We start from the raw sequence: 21184 nt of genomic DNA, 5'->3' as shown, positions 1-21184 counted from the left end.
AATCTTTTATTGTTTCATCAAATTTCTGGTTCCAACTTCTTGATGCTTGTTTTAGACCATAAATTGATCTCTGAAGCTTGCATACCTTATGCTCGCTTCCCATGGATGTGAATCCCTCCGGCTGCTTCATATAGATTTCTTCCTTAATGTCTCCATTAAGAAAAGCAGTCTTCACATCCATTTGCCATATCTCATAGTCATACCATGCAGCTATGGCAATAAGGATTCTTATGGACTTGAACATTGCAACTGGTGAAAAGGTTTCATCATAGTCAACTCCTTGTCTTTGAGTGTAACCTTTCGCCACCAATCGCGCCTTGTAGGTCAATACCTTACCATCAGGCCCAAGCTTTCTCTTGTAGATCCATTTACACCCTATTGGAACAATTCCATCAGGAGGATCTACTAAAGACCAAACTTGGTTTGTATGCATTGAATCCAATTCAGACTGCATAGCTTCAAGCCATAAATTTGAATCCGCATCAGAAATTGCTTCCTTGAAGTTTCTTGGATCACATCCAATGTCGGGTTCATCTTGATCCCTTTCAAGAAGAAGACCATATCGAACAGGAGGTCTAGAAGTCCTCTCGGATCTTCTAGGTTCAGGCGTGTCCAGTAATGGTTCCTGAGGCGTAGGATCGTTATTTTGTATTTCGGGTTCTTCTCGAACTTCTTCGAGTTCCATCATCTCGCCTTTCTTATCCAATAAGAACTCCTTCTCCAAGAAGGTGGCATTCCTAGAAACAAACACCTTTGTTTCAGCAGGATAATAGAAATAATATCCGATTGAATTCTTCGGATACCCTACAAAATAACATAAGCTGGATCGACTATCCAACTTATCTCCCACTGTCTGCTTCACGTAAGCAGGACATCCCCAAATCCTTAAGTACGAATACTTAGGAGCTTTGCCATTCCATAACTCGTATGGTGTTTTGTCCACTGCTTTAGTGTGGACGTTGTTCAACAACAATACCGCCGTTTCAAGCGCATAGCCCCAAAACGAAGGTGGAAGCTCAGTGAAGCTCATCATGGATCGAACCATGTCCAACAAAGTTCGATTACGATTCTCCGATACACCATTAAGCTGTGGTGTCATAGGAGGAGTCCACTGAGAGAGAATCCCATTCTCTTTTAGATAGTCCAAAAAATCGGTACTTAAGTATTCTCCACCTCGATCCGATCGAAGTGCTTTAATACTTTTACCTAGCTTATTTTCTACTTCAGCCTTGAATTCTTTGAACTTTTCAAATGCTTCATACTTATATTTCATTAAATATAAATACCCATACCTTGAATAATCATCAGTAAAGGTAATGAAGTAGGTGTGGCCATGTTGAGTCCCAACTCTAAATGGACCACAAACATCTGTATGGATCAAATCCAACAGATTTTGACTACGCTCAGGTTTCCCCTTAAAAGGAGATTTAGTCATTTTCCCTTTTAGGCAGGATTCACAAGTAGGTAGAGAGTTAATATCAGACATATCAAACATGCCCTCTCCCACTAACTTGTTCATCCTCCTTGAGGAAATATGACCTAGTCTAGCGTGCCAAAGGTTTGCCGGGTTTTGACTATCGATTTTCCTTTTGTTTGTTGTCGCCGGTTTATCAACATAATTTATTGGAACGTCTTTTAGTTTTAAGTTGTATAGATCGTTTTCAAGTTGTCCATTTCCAATCAAACATTCATTCTTGTAAATATTGCAAATCCCATTCACAAAATTGCAAGAATAACCATCTCTATCTAGCATAGAAACAGAAATAATGTTTTTAATTAAATCCGGAACAAATAAAACATCTCTTAAAAATAACTTAAAACCGTTCTGCAAAATTAAACAAACATCTCCAATGGCTGTAGCTTCAACTCTGGAACCATTCCCGAGCCTCAGCTGGGTCTCACCCATTCTAAGCCTGCGACTTCTTGTCATCACCTGCAAATCATTGCAAATGTGAGATCCACATCCGGTATCCAATACCCAAGAAGTAGTATTAAGTGAAATGTTTATTTCAATATAGAACATACCCTTTGCAGTTCCCAACTGCTCTAGATATTCCTTGCAGTTGCGCTTCCAATGACCGGGCTTCTTGCAGTAATGGCAAACATCCTTGGATTTTCCATTGTTTGAAGCCTTTGTCTTGTGCTTCTTCTCGGGTTCGACTTTCTTGGGTGGGGCAGAACGTTTCTTACCCTTCGTACTTGGCCCCTTCTTAGCAGAAGATGAGGAGCCCACCAAGAAAGCTGGTTTATCCTTATTTAGTGTGGATTCATATGTCACAAGCATATTGACCATCTCTTCAAGGGTGGCCTCTATCTTGTTCATATTAAAATTTACCACAAATCCGTCAAACGAAGAAGGAAGAGACAGAAGCAGTAAATCCACGTTGAGTTCATGCTCCAACACCAAATCAAGAGTTGCTAACTTCTGTATGAGCCAAATCACTCGTACCCCATGATCACGGACCGAAGTCCCTTCACGCATGCGACACGTCATTAGCTCCTTAACAGTAGCGAACCTTTCAGCCCTCGATTGAGCCCCAAAAAGTTCCTTGAGTTGAGCGTGAATGTCAGCAGCATTCACGGTGTCCTCAAATCGCCTCTGGAGTTCATCAGACATCGAGGCTTGCATATAGCATTTGGTCTTGATGTCATGGTCCCACCATGCATCAAGTTTGGCCAATTCCTCCGGACTTACGTCAGCTGGTGCTTCCTTCGGAGGTGATTTCTCTAACACGTAGAGCATCTTCTCCGAAGTCAAGACAATCTTCAACTTCCGGAACCATTCCGTATAGTTTGCGCCAGTCAACTTGTTTTGTTCGAGGATCGAGAATAATGGATTACGCGAATTCATTGTATGAAATACTGAAAAGAAAAACAGACATATATCAATGATTGTTTAAGCAATTTACTAAGACATAAAATAGGCGAATTTAATTTTATGAATCTCACTCCCACTATTTTAACGATTTCACTACCCTCTAGTGAAAACGGGAAACTTTTTCCTTAGTGAGAACATGGAGTCCAATTGACAAACTTATGGTCCCGAATAATATCAGCCAACCATAATTCTCAAAAGGTAGAGCCCAATTGCTTCCAAAGCAACCCCCATGTATTTACCTCATGTCCAATAAGGGCCCAATAATATGACGCCGTTTATAGTGACATGTCAAGATGACCCATCAATATTAAGTTGTGATGGACGGTCGCCATGTGGATCCCCCAATAATATGAGCCGATCCCATGGGAGTTCCACCCAACTTACAACATGTGTCGATCCAATGTACAGCTTTCCGACGGACGGGTCCCCCCAATAATATGAGCCGGACCGTATCCGCGGGTAGCATCACATACATTGACCGTTGATGGAAGGTAGGAACATTTAAACAAATTTAAATTTCCTTTATTTATCTTGATATCAATTTTAAATCATATTTAAAATGAGGGATTTTTAATTATGAAAATTTGTCTCATCATTTTTCAATTTATTGTATGCTTGCCGGATTCATACAATTATGTCTAAAACATGCATACAATCATAATATCATATATTATATATAGGATGATCGATTCCATTTCTAATTGACTCGTGGTTGCCAATCACGAGTCTTAGTCCAATCCTAGGTAATATGCAGTATGCAATGCAATCCTATTACATTAGCTTCCAATTTACATTTCTTCGTCTTTATTGTCTGCTGGGCCCACCATCTTCAAATCTTGATCTCCCACTAAATCTAATGTATTTACAATAAATAGCAATGACAAGTAGGGGATACATTTTAGGGGTGGGAACGGGCCATAAACCAAGCCCACTTTTATTACATATGACATTCATATTGGGCCATAAACCAGGCCCATTAATAAAACCAACAAAAATAAAACAAATGTAAATTCCTAACATACACCTACAAAATTGGTCATGACAATCGATCATCCTTATCCAATAACATTTAATTCAAAATTAATTTATTGGATATCATGCATATGGCAATTTAAATTTAAACAGGATAAAATCATATTTTATATATAAAATCATATTTTACATATAAAATCATATTTTACCTTTTATTAAATAAAATCATATTTTATCTACAGAATCTAATTTTATAGATAAAATCATATTTTACTTAATATATACATAAGATCAAATCTTATCATCAATTGTACCAAAAATAATTGATTTCAAAATTCAATTTAAGGATAAAATATTAAAATTTTCCAAAAATTCAAATTTATCCAAAAATCAATTTAAAAATTTTCGGACTCGAACAATTCGATCCGATGCCTCGTGAACCAATCAAAAACAATTTTTGACCGGACCAAAAATAAAATTTTAACACATTAAAATTAATTTAAATAAAAAAAAATAATTTTTCCCGCGGGCCGCCCGGGACACTCCCGGGCCGGCCCGCACCCGTGGGCGCGGGCCGGGGCAGCCCGGCTGCCCCTTTAGGGCAGCGACAATCGCTGCCCTGGCGGCGCCTGGCACCGCCCCTGGGCGGCGCCGTGCGCCGCCCTGGGCAGCGCCGAGCGCTGCCCTGCGCTGAGCGCCGCCCCTGGGCGGCGACGGCGGCGCACGGCGCCGCCCGGGGCAGCGACCGTCGCTGCCCCACCGGGCAGCGATCCAATCGCTGCCCGGGTTTTGCCCGAAAAAAAAAAATTTTTTTTATTTAAAATATTTATTTTGTTTTAAAAAAACCAAGACTCAAAAATTTTTGTACAATCGATTAATTTAATCGTTTGATCTGAGCAACCTGGCTCTGATACCACTGTTGGGTAACTGGCGTTCAGATCAATCACGATTGATACCCGGTGCAGCGGAAGTTTAAAATTTTTAGTATGGAACAATTCCATAGTGTGGGTATCAACCATACGATTAAATTATTTGTGTGTGTAAAATTAAATAACTATTATTAAATTTTACCTTCAATCTCGAAGCGAGATTATTGGACACCACACAGATTTCTCTGCGCTTCTTGTATCTCCCTGGAACTGATGAACAAGCTTTCCTTCAATCAGGTCCACGAATGGAGGTTTAATCCCTCTGATAGATTGCACTAGAAAATCTATCAGAAGTTTTCTGCGAAGAGAATAACGAATTTGATTCGCTAATCCTGTCTGCAATTCAAAATCACAGACCGGAAAATCTCTGACAGAGAGAGGGAGGGGCGGCCGAATTTCTAGAGAGAGCTAGGGGTTTTTTTCGAAAACTGTCTCTCAAAATTATGACCAACTGTGTGTAATTTCTGTACTGCAATAACTTATTTATAATGCAGGCCACTAACACCTTAGAGCCCATTAGTCATAAGTTGAGGCCCGACAAGCAAAGCCCGCATGTTCAGAAATTAATATAAAATTCATCGTGACTCCGATTGATAAACCGATTTTACCAATGTGCACAGAAACCATTTCTGCACATTTTAAAGTCAAGATAAATTTTCCTGAATCCGAATTCAGTGGTTTCCAAAAATGTACATCCCTATGTCATTTTAGGAAATCCTACTCCCTTACTCTTATTTAAGAAGTCCAACTTCTTTATTCATTAAATTTAACTCTTTAAATTTAACTATCTCAACGGGGATTAAAACTCCATTACACTGTGTGACCCTCAATGGTTCAGGGATACAGCTAGCCGTGGGCTCACAACTCCTTGTGACTCGGAACAACGATTTCCGACTTGCCCAACGAATCATGGTAAAGCGCCTAGCAACATCGCCCCATGATTTCCTAGGTATCACTGATAGTGCCTACAAGAACCAGTAGATTTTGGTTAGCGTACAGTACGGTCCCTTCATCCATATATCCCGATCGAATCAACAACCATTGGTATATCGAGAGTCGCTCAAGATTCGATAACTATGCAATACATCTTGAAGATCAAATTAGTGACATCGCATGTGCTACTAAGAAACCATTTCTTAAATCACATCAAGTACTCTGGCCAGAGATTCGTCACACTAATATCTCCTCAGATCGCATAGGATATCCACACTCGCAAGTATGTGGTGAATCCTTGACAACAATGCATCGACTCCTATATGTGTTGTAACTGTACCCAATCCCGACACCTGATGACCCCCATAGAGTCGGTAAACGAGTCAAAGCACAGTACTAGCATATAGAGTCTCCATGATGTTTCAAGTAGTAAGGACTAATGGTGTACAACCAAAACCGCGGACTTTATCCACTCGATAAGTGATAACCACTTGGAAAGTCCGGATAGGGTAGTTCGATTATTCATCCTATGAATATCCATTTGCATGCTTCGAACATCTCCATGTTCCCTACCAATGAAATGTGGTACTCCGCATCGCAAAGCTAGTCTCAAACTCGAGCGATCCTTATCCTTATTATCGGACGGCTCAATCGACTAGGAACAGTTTAGAATATACAGTGACTATAAGATGTATTTCATGATAGACATCCCCATGTTCTACCACATCTTACATACACTATAGTATATTCAAGGTCTTTATCAAAACAACAATAGTATATCACAATATAACAATATGAAGAAAGATAAAGTCATTGCCATTAATAAAAGTGTAAATTACATTAAACAAAAGATCGTTTGTACAAAGAGTCATCAAAGCCCATAGCCACAAGTTGGCTCACTGGGCACCCACTCTTTCAGTTGAGTATAAAGATTCATTGAAAATGATTGAACTATTTCAACACTATTTGTGGTTTGAGTATTTTCATGTGGTGAGAGTTTTGGTTTAGTTAGGTTAACACTTAATCGATCGGTGAAGTTATTTTAAAGAAAATTTTAAAAAGTGTGTTATCAACCCCCCCCCCCCCCCTATTCTTAAGTAATTGGGAAGAATTAAGAATTTTTTCATGGTTTATGGGGGAGGAAAATAAAGTTGGAAGGCTACACTGATTTTAGCTTCCAAACAGATGTGGATGATTCAAAATCAACATTTGGTTTTGTATTTATGCTAATGGTGGTGTTGTCTCTTGGAAAAGTTCCAACCAAGACACCATTACGGATTCAACCACTGATGTTGAATACAATGACGTATCAAATGCAGCAAAAGAGGTAGTTTGGATGAAGAATTTTGTCCAAGAATTTGTCATAATTCTTAGGGGAGTTGATCCAGTCTCGGTGTACTGTGACAACATTGGTGTCAATGCACAAGAAAAAGAACCAAGGTCTCATCAGCGATCCAAACACATATTGAGGAAGTTCCACATCATTCGGGAAATTGTGGGAAGATGAGTCATATCTGTCGAGAGAGTCAGCTCTGCAGACAGGGGCGGATCTAGTATAGGACCCGGGGGGGCCAGCCCCTCCAACCCCCACCCACCACCCCCCCCCCCCCGAGAATTTTAAAAAATTTAATACTATATATAGGATTTTTTGAGTTTTAATATATATATTGTTTGGCACTCTAGAATTCAATTGTTTGTCATTAGCCCAACGGTTGAACGCCAACTCTATATTTTTGTACTTTAACCCAGGTTCCATTCTTTCGCCACACATTTTTAATGAAATGAAGATTTTTTTTAAATTTTAATTTCTATAAATTATTTGGGCCTTAACAAACAAAAATAATTTTAAAATAATTAATATTGTTCGCCATCTGCTGTCTCCTTCCTTGGTTTTAAGCACAAAGGTTGAGCTTATAGATAAGAATGTTTAATTAAAGTTAAAATTTTTAATTGATCAAAATTTGACGGGATATATTGTTTCAGGTTTTTGTTTTAAATTCTTGTCCATTCTTCTCGTTTTTTTCTTCTTCATGGTTTTTTTCGTTGAATCGCACATGAAGGTAATTGATTGTTTCATTGAAATTCATTGTTCCTGACCTTTCAAACTCATCATATTATTACTTTTCATTGAAATTCATTGTTTCTATTCGAGCAAACTGATTATTGTATTTAATATTTATCATGATTTTTTTTCTACATAATTCGTTGTGTGATTAAGTACATGGTCAGTTTTAATTTGTTTATTATGGTTTTTATTTATATCAAATTGGATTCCAAACAAAACATCAACATTATGAAAAATATTTTTGAATTGATACTTCATCAAGAATTGTGTTATATATATGTATATATATATAGATATATATTATGTATGTATAATTTCTTAATTTGTAAGTTTTTTATTTTCTTTTTCGTAATATAATACGATTATCTTTGTTATTTTATTTATTTTTAAAATTATTATATTCTTGTTATTGAAATATATAAACAAACATATAATGATTATTTTCGTCATTTGTTTGGAGGACGGCCCCCCCGAATATATCATCCTGGATCCGCCCCTGTCTGCAGACAACGTTGTTGATCCACTAACAAAACCCTATTAAGTCCATTGTTTGACAAGCATCGCGAGACAATGGAATTAAAGTTTATGGGTAGTTGGCTACAAGGCAAGTGAGAGATTATTAGAGTAAATGTCCAGCAAGCCAACTTTTGACTAGGGATTTTATGAATCAGATGTAACGAACGATTTTATTTTAATATAATTTATGTTTTTTTTTTCAACCATTTTATCTATATACTCATGCAAGCTGCATAGATAAAAACCTTGAATATACTATAGTATTATAAATATTAGGTTGTACATCTTATGACAATCATGAAACACGCATTTGAGTTACTTTATATTTTAAACAAGTTTCTAGTCGATTAAGCCACCTAAAAGAAAGGATAATGGTCGCTTGAGCTTGAGACTAGCATCTGTGAAGTTGTGTACCACGTTTCATTGGAAGAACACAAAGATGTTCAAACATACAATATGTGTGCTCATTTGATGATTTCACTGGACAACCCTCACTAGGACTCTCCAAGTATTTATTATTCATCGAGTGGATAAGTCCTTGATTATGGTAGTACACCATTAGTCCTTGTGACCCAGACAACACCGAGGCTCTGTGTACTAAGGATGTACTTTGAATCATTTATCGACTCCGTGAGGGTCATCAGGTGGCGAGATGGGGTATAGTTGTGACATGTATGATCTAGTGCATTGTATTCGTGGATTCACTGATCACCTATAGGCATGGATATTGTTGCGTAATTTCTTGCTCGCAAGTGCACGGTGTCAATTTTTAATATAGAATGAGTAGATTATCGTTTTCACGAGGAGTATGTATTGAAAATTATATTAATACTTGTAATTAGAATAGGCTAGACTTTATTTAGAAAATTAAATATGAGATTTTTTCAAATTCAAATAAATCAATTAGCAAAACTAATAAGCAAATAACACAATTGAGAGAATATCAATGAGAGAAAGTATCTAGAGGTTTGATTTCACTTAGACTCGACAACAACTACTTCTAATTAATTTATATTCACGAATTCCACTTGTTTAATAGCCAAGAACACTTATTTATTTCTAGGAGTGTTCAAGGTTTGGTTAACCGCCCGAACCGATCCAAAACCGAAAATTCGATTTGGTTTTCGGTTTTGGATTTTAGGATTTTTGCTTTTCGGTTCGGTTTTTTTCGATCGGTTCACCGAACCGAACCGAAAACAGATTTTTTTATTTTTTTATTATTTTTAAATATTTTAATTAATTTTTTATTTGTTTTTATTAATAAATAAATATAAAATAATTAAATAATATATAAATTCGGTTAAACCGAAAACCGAACCGAAAAACCAAAAAAATTTCGGTGTTTAACCGAACCGAACCGTTAAATTCGGTTCGATTTTTGGTTTGGATTTTCGGTGAATTTCGATTCGATTCGGTTCGGACCGAATGAACACCCTATTTATTTCTATTTCCCTTTCCCAAGTAACAAATAGAAAATAGAATGTATCGAATCTCGATCAACTCTCGATGTACCAATGGTTGAAAATTCGACCGAGATATATGAGATGAAGGGACTGTACTATACTACAAATATAGTCGATTGGTTCTTGCAGGTACTATTAGTGATACCTATGGAATCATGGGGCGATGCGACTAGATGCTCTTACCATGATTTTATGGGTCCAATAAAAAATGAGTTATGACACTCTATGATGAAAGAACTGATGCATAGAATGAAGTTAATAAGGGTAAGCCCATATTAAGGACAATGTTCTGAATCACAAGGAGCTGTGAACCCATGGATAGTTGCATCCCTGAAACATTGAGGATCACATAAGAATTGATATATGTTTCCGTTGAGATAGTCAATTCAAGAAGTTGAATTTGAAGAAAATACTTGATAGGATAAAATGTAATAAATATATAAATGAGTTATAAATGATTCCATTTTTGGAAGTTTTACTAATGGACATAAGTTCAAATTGGAAAGTTGTCTAATTTGGAATCAATGCTTTCGAAATTTTGTACTCGGTATCATAATAACGAGTAAATGAAACTCGTTACATCGATGATGGTAATCCTCGACCGAGATTTTGATGATATTTTAGTATGGGATAAAAGTTTATGTACTTAGAGAGTCAAACCCATTAAAACATAATTAATTTAATTCTAATTGGACTAGAATAAATATTAATGTAGGAAGCCCATTAAAAATTTAAAGATTCCTTGTATGACTAAAATAATCTTCAAGATTTCAAATCTTGAATCCTAGTTGAAAACTGCGAGTATTGGGCACTCTATAAATATTAGAGGTGAATTTTGAAAAAAAAAAATAATAATAATAATCACTCCACTTTGAGACCAAACTTTCGGCCATCACATTCTAATTGTTAAAATTTTGGTGTCGGTGTATTTTTTTAATTGAATGAAACATATCATTTTGGTTTCTAGTGTGATTTAGAGGAAAACAAGATAGTCAATCGTGGACCTAATTGATTAAAAGTTTGGCGTATCCAGTTGATCATTCGCAGAGATTTACAAAAATAGTTATATCCGTTTAAAATCCGAAATAGTTGTGCCAAGTGATTATCGCTAAAGGTAAATAAGTTTTAAACAGCCTATGAATAATTTGATAATTAAATCCATACGACACCCAAGAAATATTTGCATGACAAATATTTATTAAAAATTTTAAATTCGGCTACGTTCTTAGATGCGAGAATCTCTAATCCCACAGTTGAGACTAGCTTACTTTGTAATTATTGTTAGCTCTTAATCCTATCGACATAATATCACCAGATGAATTTTTTAACAGTGTAGGTGGAGTTGTGATACTCTACAGTATATCAATGATCAAATAATTGATTTATACTGATTTGATTGTAACATTATTTTTCTACTAAAAAATCATCTTTAATGATTATGTTACCGTATATAATCTTATTCTTACTCATAATCTTATCTTTTGAATCATCCCCAAAAGTGTTTTGAGTTACATGACATTCAGTAAATTCAGATAAAACGATGTAATTTCGCTGCCTAGATACAAGGTATATTTCTTTAGTAGCTTAATCTTGGTTCCCTGAAATCACAAAGTATAAATAACTTTGATACTCATATCTATTTGAGTCCAGACCGGATTAGTTTGTTAAGGATGTGTGGTTGTGCTGAAACCTTAGGTGTATATTGATGTGTGTGCTTCACATAGCTTTACTTAGGTTGATCTTTCATATTAGTTATTCTCTATATCCTTGGAACCGGTTTGCAGTTAAAATTTTGACCTTGTTTTATCTTCGTAGAGCTCTGTCTTATCTGACCATAATTAGACCAAATTGATTTATTATAAATCCAACTTGACTCAGAACTCTCAGGTTCTTCATATCCAAGTCCTTTATGCAAACTTTTGCCCTTGAATGGATTTCAGGCTCTGAATGATTCTAATCCGACATATCAAACAATGCAATACATTCATTCGAATTTTATACCACCGAGTAATTGTATGAATCGTTCGTTCGACAGGTGCCAATCTGAAGGTTTGTCTATGTTGTATTGAAGTAGCACTCTCGATGTATTTTACATAATGTTCAAATGAACATCTCATTTGAAAATTAAAAAAAATATTAATGGACCTTGTATTATTTGTGTTTTTGCAAAATGTTCATATAAATATCTTGTACAAAACTATATAAAAAAAAACACTTCAAACGTAGCATAAACAAAGCCCGAGCTGAAGATGTCCATCGAAGAAAATTCCAATTTCGATCATCAAATTTCCGGATGGCAAATAATGAAATTACCATCAAGAAAAAATCTTAACAATCTTATTCAAAATAGGTATTCAAGAGAGAATAAAATCATTTTCGTTGTGATGTCACAAAAAAAAAAAATCATTTTCGTTGGTTAATTAATTTTAAGAAACAATGAATTAAAATAATGAAAATTTATATAAAAACATGCTTCTTTCAGAAATCATCCTTCATCAAAGTCAATCGCATCAAAATCTCCTCGAATTCAAATATAGAGACTTCCTTTTTTAATTAATGTCATTTTTGACTAATTTGTTTAATTCCCAAAATCAGTGAATAAATTATAACACCAAAACTCATAACCCAATTGTATACGGTAACTTCGAAACAATTAGTCTCTAACCAACCACTCCTACATGATCAAGATTGATGTTGTCACCTCTCCATAGACGACAGAAACATGCACTTAGATCCTGCATCTAAACTCACCAAAATGGCTGAACACCCCACTCGTCGATTATTGATTCGAAAAATAGTGTATATATATATCAGATTATCTCTTAGTAATCCATGCCACCCATTCCACCCATGCCACCACCCATTGCCGGGGATGTCTTCTCCTCGGTGGGTTGTTCAACGATGATCGCTTCTGTGGTGGTCATCAAAGAAGAGACGCTGCAGAAAATCGAACCGCTTAGCTTATCATTAGACTTGTGCTACAACCCACAGTGAGAAAGGAACACCGAAGACATTGATTTAACCTAGTCTCAGCTTACCTAGCAGCATCGACAAGAGCTGTTCTGATAACTTTCAAAGGATCGATAACTCCGGCCTTGACCATGTCAACGTATTCACCTGTTCGAAGAAAAAATATTTGCATGATTACAAATACTCTTTTGACACACTAAATAAATACAAAAGCCTGAGCACACCTTTAGCTGCATCGTATCCAAGATCGGGATTATCTTGTTCCAATAATTTACCAACAACGACAGCACCTTCTACTCCGGCATTTTTGGCAATGGTATGTACTGGCATCTAAAAGAAGGCGGGGAAAAATGTAAATATATAATGTATGGTGATATCCCAAGTGGCTAAACCAATTAGCTCGCTAAGGGACGTTGATTTCTCGTGATTTAAAATCCTTAATTTGACGAACACATAGTATATAGAGACAGACAGATAGAGAGAGTTTGAGTGACCTTCAATGCATTCTGAATAATTTGAACACCAATCTTCTGATCAAAGTTTGCGGTTGGCAACTTCTCCAATTCCTTTGATGCATACAGTAGAGCAACCCCACCACCTGTACAATTTTTTAACACCTTCAGCAGTGAATTCTCAAAAGACTTTCATGCTCGACAACAGATAGAATTGGGAACATACCAGGTACAATTCCTTCTTCCACAGCGGCCTTCGTGGCATTTAGAGCATCTGTCACCCTATCTTTTTTCTCACTAACCTCTGCTTCACTGGCTCCTCCGATCTGTGAGATAAGACAATTAATTAAAATCAATTGAAACACATCCATCACTGTTAATTAATCTAAACCTAGAAATTTGAACTTGTAGGAGAAGGATGACAAACCTTAAGAACAGCTACACCACCAGAGAGTTTCGCTAGCCTCTCTTGCAATTTCTCTTTGTCATAGTCAGAGGTACTCAATTCAATTGCAGACCTAATCTGACAGTGTAAGCAGGTTATGTCAGAGAATTGACTAAACAAGTAAAGTTCCAGGTTCAAAGGAGTGAGTCTGTGCCTTTTCTTGACCACAACAGTCAGTACTTTACTGAAAATTTCCACCAATATCAAGCATATATCCTAAATTTACATTTTATTCTTGCATTTTATCCTGGATTCGAAGTAGCCAGCACGTCGACTCTAGTTAAATCTCATATGTACTAACTATTAAGGAAACATTCCACAAAATGTTTAAACTAGTGCAACAAAGCAAAAAGAACCTGCTCAGATCTATCTTCTATGTTTTTCTTTTCACCACCCCCATCAAGTATAATGGTGTCATCCTTGGATATAGAAACCTAAAAGAAGAACTGTAAGCTAAATCCATGCAATTTATAAGTAGTAACAAAAGTAAGTTGCAAGGAAAACATCTGAGAAAGAATCTACAACTGGCTTGTACCTTTTTACATGAGCCCAGCATATCCATATTCACTTCATCGAGATACAGTCCCAGTTCTTCAGTCAATACCTACAAAATACAGCTCCAAATTCAAACAAAGTTGCCAGGTAAGGTACTATACTCGTAGAAGTAATAATGAAACATAACAAAACATTTACCTGGCCTCCCGTTAAAACAGCAAGATCTTGCAAACCAGATTTCCTGTTCTCCCCAAAACCCGGAGATTTTATAGCACAAACCTGAAACATTAATTTTTAAAACGCTGAGGCTAGGCACAACAAAAACAATATGATTGTCATTGTCCAGAAGATCAAGATACTTGAAATTCAAAAATATAGCAAACATACCTTGAGTCCCGCACGAATCTTGTTCAGTACAAGAGCTGCAAGTGCCTCACTTTCCACATCTTCAGCAACAATCAGTAGTGGCTTTTGCCTCTGCACAGAAGCGAAATATAATAGGAACAAAGAGATAACATGGCCTTAAGATGACTGTAAGGATCAAAGGATTAACCTTAATAGCCAGCTCTAGAACTTTCACCATCCCATTTAAACTTGATATTTTCTTCTCGTGAATAAGAATGAGGGCATCATCCATTTCCTGTCAGTGATGAAAGACATTGTTGTGTGTTTTAAGTTGGAAAGACTCAATAACTGAATCCATAAAGTGAACTCGAGTACAAATATTATTAGTCACATTGACTGCTAACCATAGTTGTCAAAAGTGCAAGGCGCATGAAAGCGCTCTAGTGTCCTCGGGCTTTAAGCGCAAAGCGAAGCGCAATAAAAAATTATTATTCTTAAAAAATATGAAAAAATTCACTTTTTAAATAAAATTTATGAAACATAAGACATCAAATATTGAAATCATCATAATCTTCATCTTTTGAATATCAAATATTAAAAAGCAGAGGGCAAATGACGAGATGACACAAGGGCAGAAGCGTTGGGGAGGAAAGGCAATATGACGTTGGGGTTTCTGTGCTTTTTTTAGAGTAAATAAATAAAGGATAAATTGCATTTTAAGAGGCAATTTCACCTCTCTCAATCTCAATTTTTATTTTTTTAAAAGGCTGTTCTTCTCCGAAGCGCGCTTCAATGTGAAGCACAAAGCGCAAAAAAACGCACAGAAGCGCAAAAAAGCGCATGATTCATGGAAGTCGTGCGCTTTGAAGCACACTGAAGAAGCGCAGGCATTGCGCCTCGCTGGGCTTTGCGCTTAAAGCGAGTGCTTCTGCACTTTTGACAACTATGCTGCTAACAACTTGTACACTTACACATTTCTGGTTCTTCTGGTTTGTAATGAAGTACGGAGAAATATAACCCCTATCCAACTTCATTCCTTCCACAACTTCCAATTCATTGAACATTGTCTTTCCATCCTACAAACGATAACTATGTTAAGGAGATATTAAAGAAACGAACTAACGAAGTTTGAAAAAATAAAACCCGACAACCATATGCTAAAAGACAACATATCCATACAATTTACTGGACCACATAACACTCATATATGCAAGGACAGTGGCTCACTTGTATTGTAATGACACCTTCTTTACCAACTTTTTCCATAGCTTTTGCAATCAGCTCACCTATTTCTCTTTCTCCGTTGGCAGAGATTGTCCCAACCTACGAAAGTAATATTGCAACTGATCAATTGGTAAAAGAAAACTACTATTTCATCGGGCATCATATGACTACCAATAAACATAGATAAAACTTTACTTGTTCTTTACATTTATCACCTGTTGTTGCCACCTAATTTAGATTAAAACATCCAACTCTTTTTGTGAGCTCATGATGGCAACAACCGTACACATATTAGAAATCCTACACTAGTTCAACAATGTAAGAGAGCAAAGAAAACCTGAGCAATTTCCTCCGACGTGCTTATCATTCTTGCCCTGCTTTTCAAGTTTGTGACCACAGCATCAACAGCCATGGAAATTCCACGCCTTAGATCCATGGCATTCATACCTGCTGCTACTGATTTGCACCCTTCGGCAAATATTGCACGGGTGAGAACAGTAGCACAGGTAGTGCCTATTTCAAAATAAATATAATAATATTATTAATATGAATAAAAGACTTTGATGACATAGCACACCTATCTACGTGTGTGTCTATGTAGATTCAGCAAATCTACTAGCTAAATGCTTCACTGATTTATAGAATACCATCTCCAGCCACTTCGTTTGTAGCATTTGCGACCTGTTTTACAAGGCTTGCCCCAATGTTCTTGACTTTGTCCTTAAATTCAATGCTCTTTGCAACTGTGACACCATCCTTTGTCACTTTCGGGGCACCCCAACTTTGTTCAATCACCACATTACGCCCCTACAATTATAAAACATAAAATTAATCAACAACCAAATTAGAAGATTCCAACACCAAAACTTCATCCGGCAAAAAATCATGAAAATATGGTGAAGAAAGAATACAAAACATCAATATAAACTCACAAAAACTACACCATAAAAAAAACAGCGCTAGATAACACAGCACACCGTCAAGAACGCAACACAGTTAAATACCCACTAAACAACAACTCTAGAAGGCTGTTTCTGTCTATAATCTTAGTCAAACTATGCACTCAAGTTACAGAGAAAGCACAAAACCGCATAGCAAAACTAGTAACCAGAACAGATAGCTAGACCTATTTCAAACATTGCCATGAATTTCACAGAAGGGTAACATCTTAGAAATCTAAAATCCATTTGGGTCACTTTTCTCCCATCATAACACTTAAACACAAAAACAAATTCAACAGATCAAAAAGTCAAAACCGTCCTATTCTTCTCTTCTTCCACCACTATCACGTCCTTCAAAGCGCTTATCATTAGTAAAGCGATTTCAATTAATAAAAACGATAAACAAAAAGAAGCAGTAGCATCAGAATACCTTTGGACCCATCGTCACTTGAACTGCATCGGCGAGATCTTCTACACCTTTAAGCATAAGAGACCTCGCCTCTACTCCAAATCTAATGTCTTTCGCAGCATAGTTTCTGATCCAACCCACTCTGCCGCCAAACTACAGAAACAGTAACACAAAACCATAAAAACCACAATAACAATTATCAATAATGATAAAAACATAAACATTTCAACTCCAAATCAATAAAAACAAACAAAAAAAACAAGTCTTTTGGTCGCTAGAGCACCTGCTGGCTGCTGCTTCTTGCAACCCTGAACAATAAACAACAATGAGTGTCTCTTATAAACAAAAACTCAAAAAATTTCCCAACAAAATGTTAAAATCTGAGGTTTCTAACTGATGGGTTCGTGAATACCTGGCCTTGGATGCTAGATTTGCTGCGAAACGATACATTTTCAGTCTTGGGCAAGAACTGCGTAGACGGAGAGAGGGATTAACTAATATCGGAGATGTGGGGCTTAATAGTTTGCAGAGAAAATTCAGCAAAAGCTTTGTTGGATTTCGTTTTTTTATTTCTTGAGTTTCAAGTCTGCGCAGAGGAGAAGGGTCTAGAAGAAGAGAAGGTTTATGGTTAAACCCTAAGGGTAATTGGTAATATCCTCATTATCGAAGGGTAAGCTGGTAATACCACTTATTCACGATCATTTGTAATTGGAACTGAGAAAGATAAAATAAACAATTTGGTTAAATCTGATTTTTAAGAAAGATAAAATAATTTATCTCCCCCACCTTTTTATGCATTGTGTACCTGAGATAATTCGATGCTACCCTGAGGGTCGTGTTAGTTTTTTATTGGCCACTTTTATGGCGCCCATGTGTGGGTCCCACATGAGTGGCCAATAATAAACTGACACGCCACCCTGAGGGTACTACCCTCAGGGTGGCATCGAATTATCCATGTACCTGCTTGGTTTGTGGGACATGATTATGTACTGTAAAAAGCAAAGTTTTAAAACGCGTGAAGCGCGTCGAAGCGTGAAGGTCAAGTTTCAAGTTTTTCAAGCTTAAGCGAGCTTAGAACGAGTTTAAGCGTGAAAAAGCGTTTTCAATTTTTACAATTATTTTAATTATTTTAAGACAAACATTAAATAAAATGTTATATTAACCATAAATATATGATTTAATAGATAATTCAACTTCTAAACTATAAATATACATATTTATAAAAATGTTTTTATTTTAAAAAATAAATGAAATCTTCCGTTCTAAAAAGCGTTCGCTTAATCGAGCTTAAGCGTATTAAAGCTTAAGCGAGAATAAGTGTCGCTTAAACGAGCTTTTTAGAACATTGGTAAAAAGTATAGTGTATTCAACATGAATTTCAAAGAGTTTTAAAAATTCATCTGGTATTTAAACTTACTTTTTAAAATTTTATAAAAGTTTATAGGTATCCCAAAATACCAATAAGAGGGTGTTTTGGAGAGCTTATAAGCTCTTGAAAACAACTTATAAGTTGTTTCAAAGCTTATAAGTTCTTTAAATTTTTTTGACAATTTTTTTGTCAAACAACTTATAAGCTCTCGAAATAATCTGTTTTTAAAAAAGTAAGGTCACCTATTTTACTTTTCATATTATCCCTATATATTTTATTAAATTATCATCACGCTATCTGTCCATTTTTATACATAATTTATCAAAAAAAATTCTAAATTAAAATTAAAATTAGTTTTATTTTTTAATATATGTTTAACATTTATGATAAATTTAAAACTATCTTTTAATGTATATTATTATTTAAATTACTTTCATAGTATTTTACTTTTTTTGATAATTTCGACAATAAAAAGATCTTATAATACCAAAACCATCAACATCTTTAAGTTGTTTAAAATAAGTTCATCCAAACACTTTAACAACTTATTTATAAAATAAGACCTGGCAGCTTATAAGCTTCTAAAACAGCTTATAAGCTTCTAGGGCATATAAGTTGTTCTTCATAAGCGAGGGTGTTTGGCTAAACTTATTAAAAAGAGCATATAAGCCCCTAGAGCTTAGCTCTTAAAAGCTTTTTTTACGAGCTTATAAACTGTTAGAATTTATTTTAAAAATAAGCTGTTAAAGTGTTTGGATAAATTTATTTTAAATAACTTAAAGATGTTGATATGTTTGGTATTATAAGATCTTTTTATAGTCAAAATTACCAAAAATAGTATAATTCAATGAAAATAATATTTTGAGTTATACATATACGAAAATATTTTTAGAATAAATTGTTTTAATATTTTACTTTAAAAAAATTTGTGGGATTTGAAATTTTTTAAAATAATATTTAATATTTAATGTGTTAGGATCGAAAAAGGTGTAGAGAGGGTGAGTACAATATTTTAAAACTTTAACAATGCTTCGATATGATTTGTTAAAACCACACACAAGTTTTAATTGCTTAAAACTTTGTTTTGCTCGAAAGATCTGATGAGATCAGGCGGAAAAAATCTTCCTCGCAGAATTTGAACTTTGATAAAGCTAAGGCAGATCAAAATAACGTAAGTTCAGTATGTAAACGAGATCGAGGATTTTTTATGGATGTTCGGAATTTAATCTCCAACGTCACCCCTTCTTCTGTTTTCAAAAAGATTTCACTAGAAGAATTTTATTTATACAACGCTTTGTACAAATCCAATACAATCAACCCTTTGAGAGGAACTCCTAGCAACACACTCTCTCGAAATAGATCAAACACTCTACTTGAGTTACAATAAAAAGCCACAAAAATGTGCTTTGAAAACTTTGATCTGAAAAGCTACAAATAGCTTTGATCTGGATCGTTCTCGATGTGATATAGATTTCTTTTGTGCTCGATCGATCTTGATATATTTTCTAACTCAGAGCTTTGAAAATTTGATCTTGTAATCTGAGTTTCTGAGTCAGAATATAGAGTGAAGGATTTTTGGCTTTTCGGATGAGTTGATGAGCAGACTTTTAATTCGTGATTTATGTTGTTCACTCCTTGGTTTGAATCTTTGAATCACCACGTATTTATAGTCTTCAAAACTAGCCAATGAGCCGCCAACATATCTCATAAATTGACTCACAAATCTTGACTTTAAGAAATGCTAGCCAACGTTTAAATCTTTAATAAATTCTTTTGTCTTCTAGCTCAACAATTTCGGCAACTAATACTTTCATCCGATAATTTGATCTGATCTGGTTTGTTGACTTTCACACTTGATCTGGGTGAAGTGTAAATGATTTGAACTCGATCTGATAAGAGATTTTGATTGATCTGGGTTGTTCTTCTAGAGGATGGTCTGTTGAAGTAAAATAGTTGCGAAGGAACATATATCAAATGATTTATTTATCCGGATTAATCCAATTTTGCGGAAACTTGATCTGGACTGAACTCCAACTTCCGTTTGTCCTTAAAGATCTTATTTATTTAGTACTTTTTTTGTTTGATCTGTTATCACCAAAACTTATAATTTAATCACCAACAATTTTCCCCTTTTTGGTGATGCCAAAACCAAGTCACTTTTTCAATATCTAGATTGATTTTAAAAAGTAGATCAAAAGACGTAGATCAAAAGACTTTCTTTCATAGCTTCAAATAATAGTATTGGACAATACTTAGTACTGAGAAGAAAATATATCAAACTCTATTGATCTGCTACTTCTTCCTTTTTTCTTTGGACGCTTTGGAAGAGGTTGCCTTTTCCCCCTTTTGGCATCACCAGCCTCATGTAGTAGATCAAAAATCACTGTGAGCTGGGTACCAAATGTATCATGAAGATTTTCATTGTTTGTTTCATTGGAGGCCTGAATGCTATCAAGTCTGCGAAGAATGTCAGCATATTCCCTTGTTTGTTTTCTCTGCATGTGTAGCACAGATTCAAATATATTACTGACCATCTTTATCATACTGACCTTGAAATCTTTCAAATTTGTAAAAGTTTGAGTTTGTTTTGTTTGCAACTCAAACACCAGATTGAATAATTGATTGAAAGACTCAGATAAAAACTGGGGCGGCAGTACATCATTCTGTTGTAGAGAAGAAGCAACATCTTGAGAGGAGGCAAAATTACAAATTTGAAGAACTGGAGATACATCAGTAGGAGGCTCAGAATCAATCTCCTTTATAAGAATCGGTGAAGCT

At 35.5% G+C, this 21184-nt stretch overlaps 1 protein-coding gene across 1 annotated transcript; it reads right to left on the bottom strand.

Moving 5' to 3' along the window:
- Positions 1-12197: 12197 nt before the first annotated feature.
- On the bottom strand, positions 12198-17637 carry LOC140863653 (chaperonin CPN60-2, mitochondrial). The gene is made up of 18 exons (XM_073267272.1): positions 17450-17637; positions 17321-17345; positions 17059-17190; positions 16335-16494; positions 16025-16200; positions 15691-15786; positions 15435-15539; positions 14672-14758; positions 14506-14595; positions 14317-14397; positions 14159-14227; positions 13980-14057; positions 13606-13701; positions 13405-13504; positions 13221-13324; positions 12951-13056; positions 12795-12873; positions 12198-12693 (listed from the first exon to the last, which is right to left on the bottom strand). The coding sequence occupies exons 1-18, from the start codon at positions 17485-17487 to the stop codon at positions 12579-12581; spliced, it is 1737 nt and encodes a 578-aa protein (XP_073123373.1). The 5' UTR covers positions 17488-17637; the 3' UTR covers positions 12198-12578.
- Between the last annotated feature and the right edge of the window lie 3547 nt (positions 17638-21184).

The sequence above is a fragment of the Henckelia pumila genome, chromosome 1 (genome assembly GCF_033568475.1).
Source record: "Henckelia pumila isolate YLH828 chromosome 1, ASM3356847v2, whole genome shotgun sequence".
Taxonomy (NCBI): Eukaryota; Viridiplantae; Streptophyta; class Magnoliopsida; order Lamiales; family Gesneriaceae; genus Henckelia; species Henckelia pumila.
The sequence above is the reverse complement of the archived record's forward strand: the minus strand, read 5'-3'. Positions and strand labels throughout refer to the sequence as shown.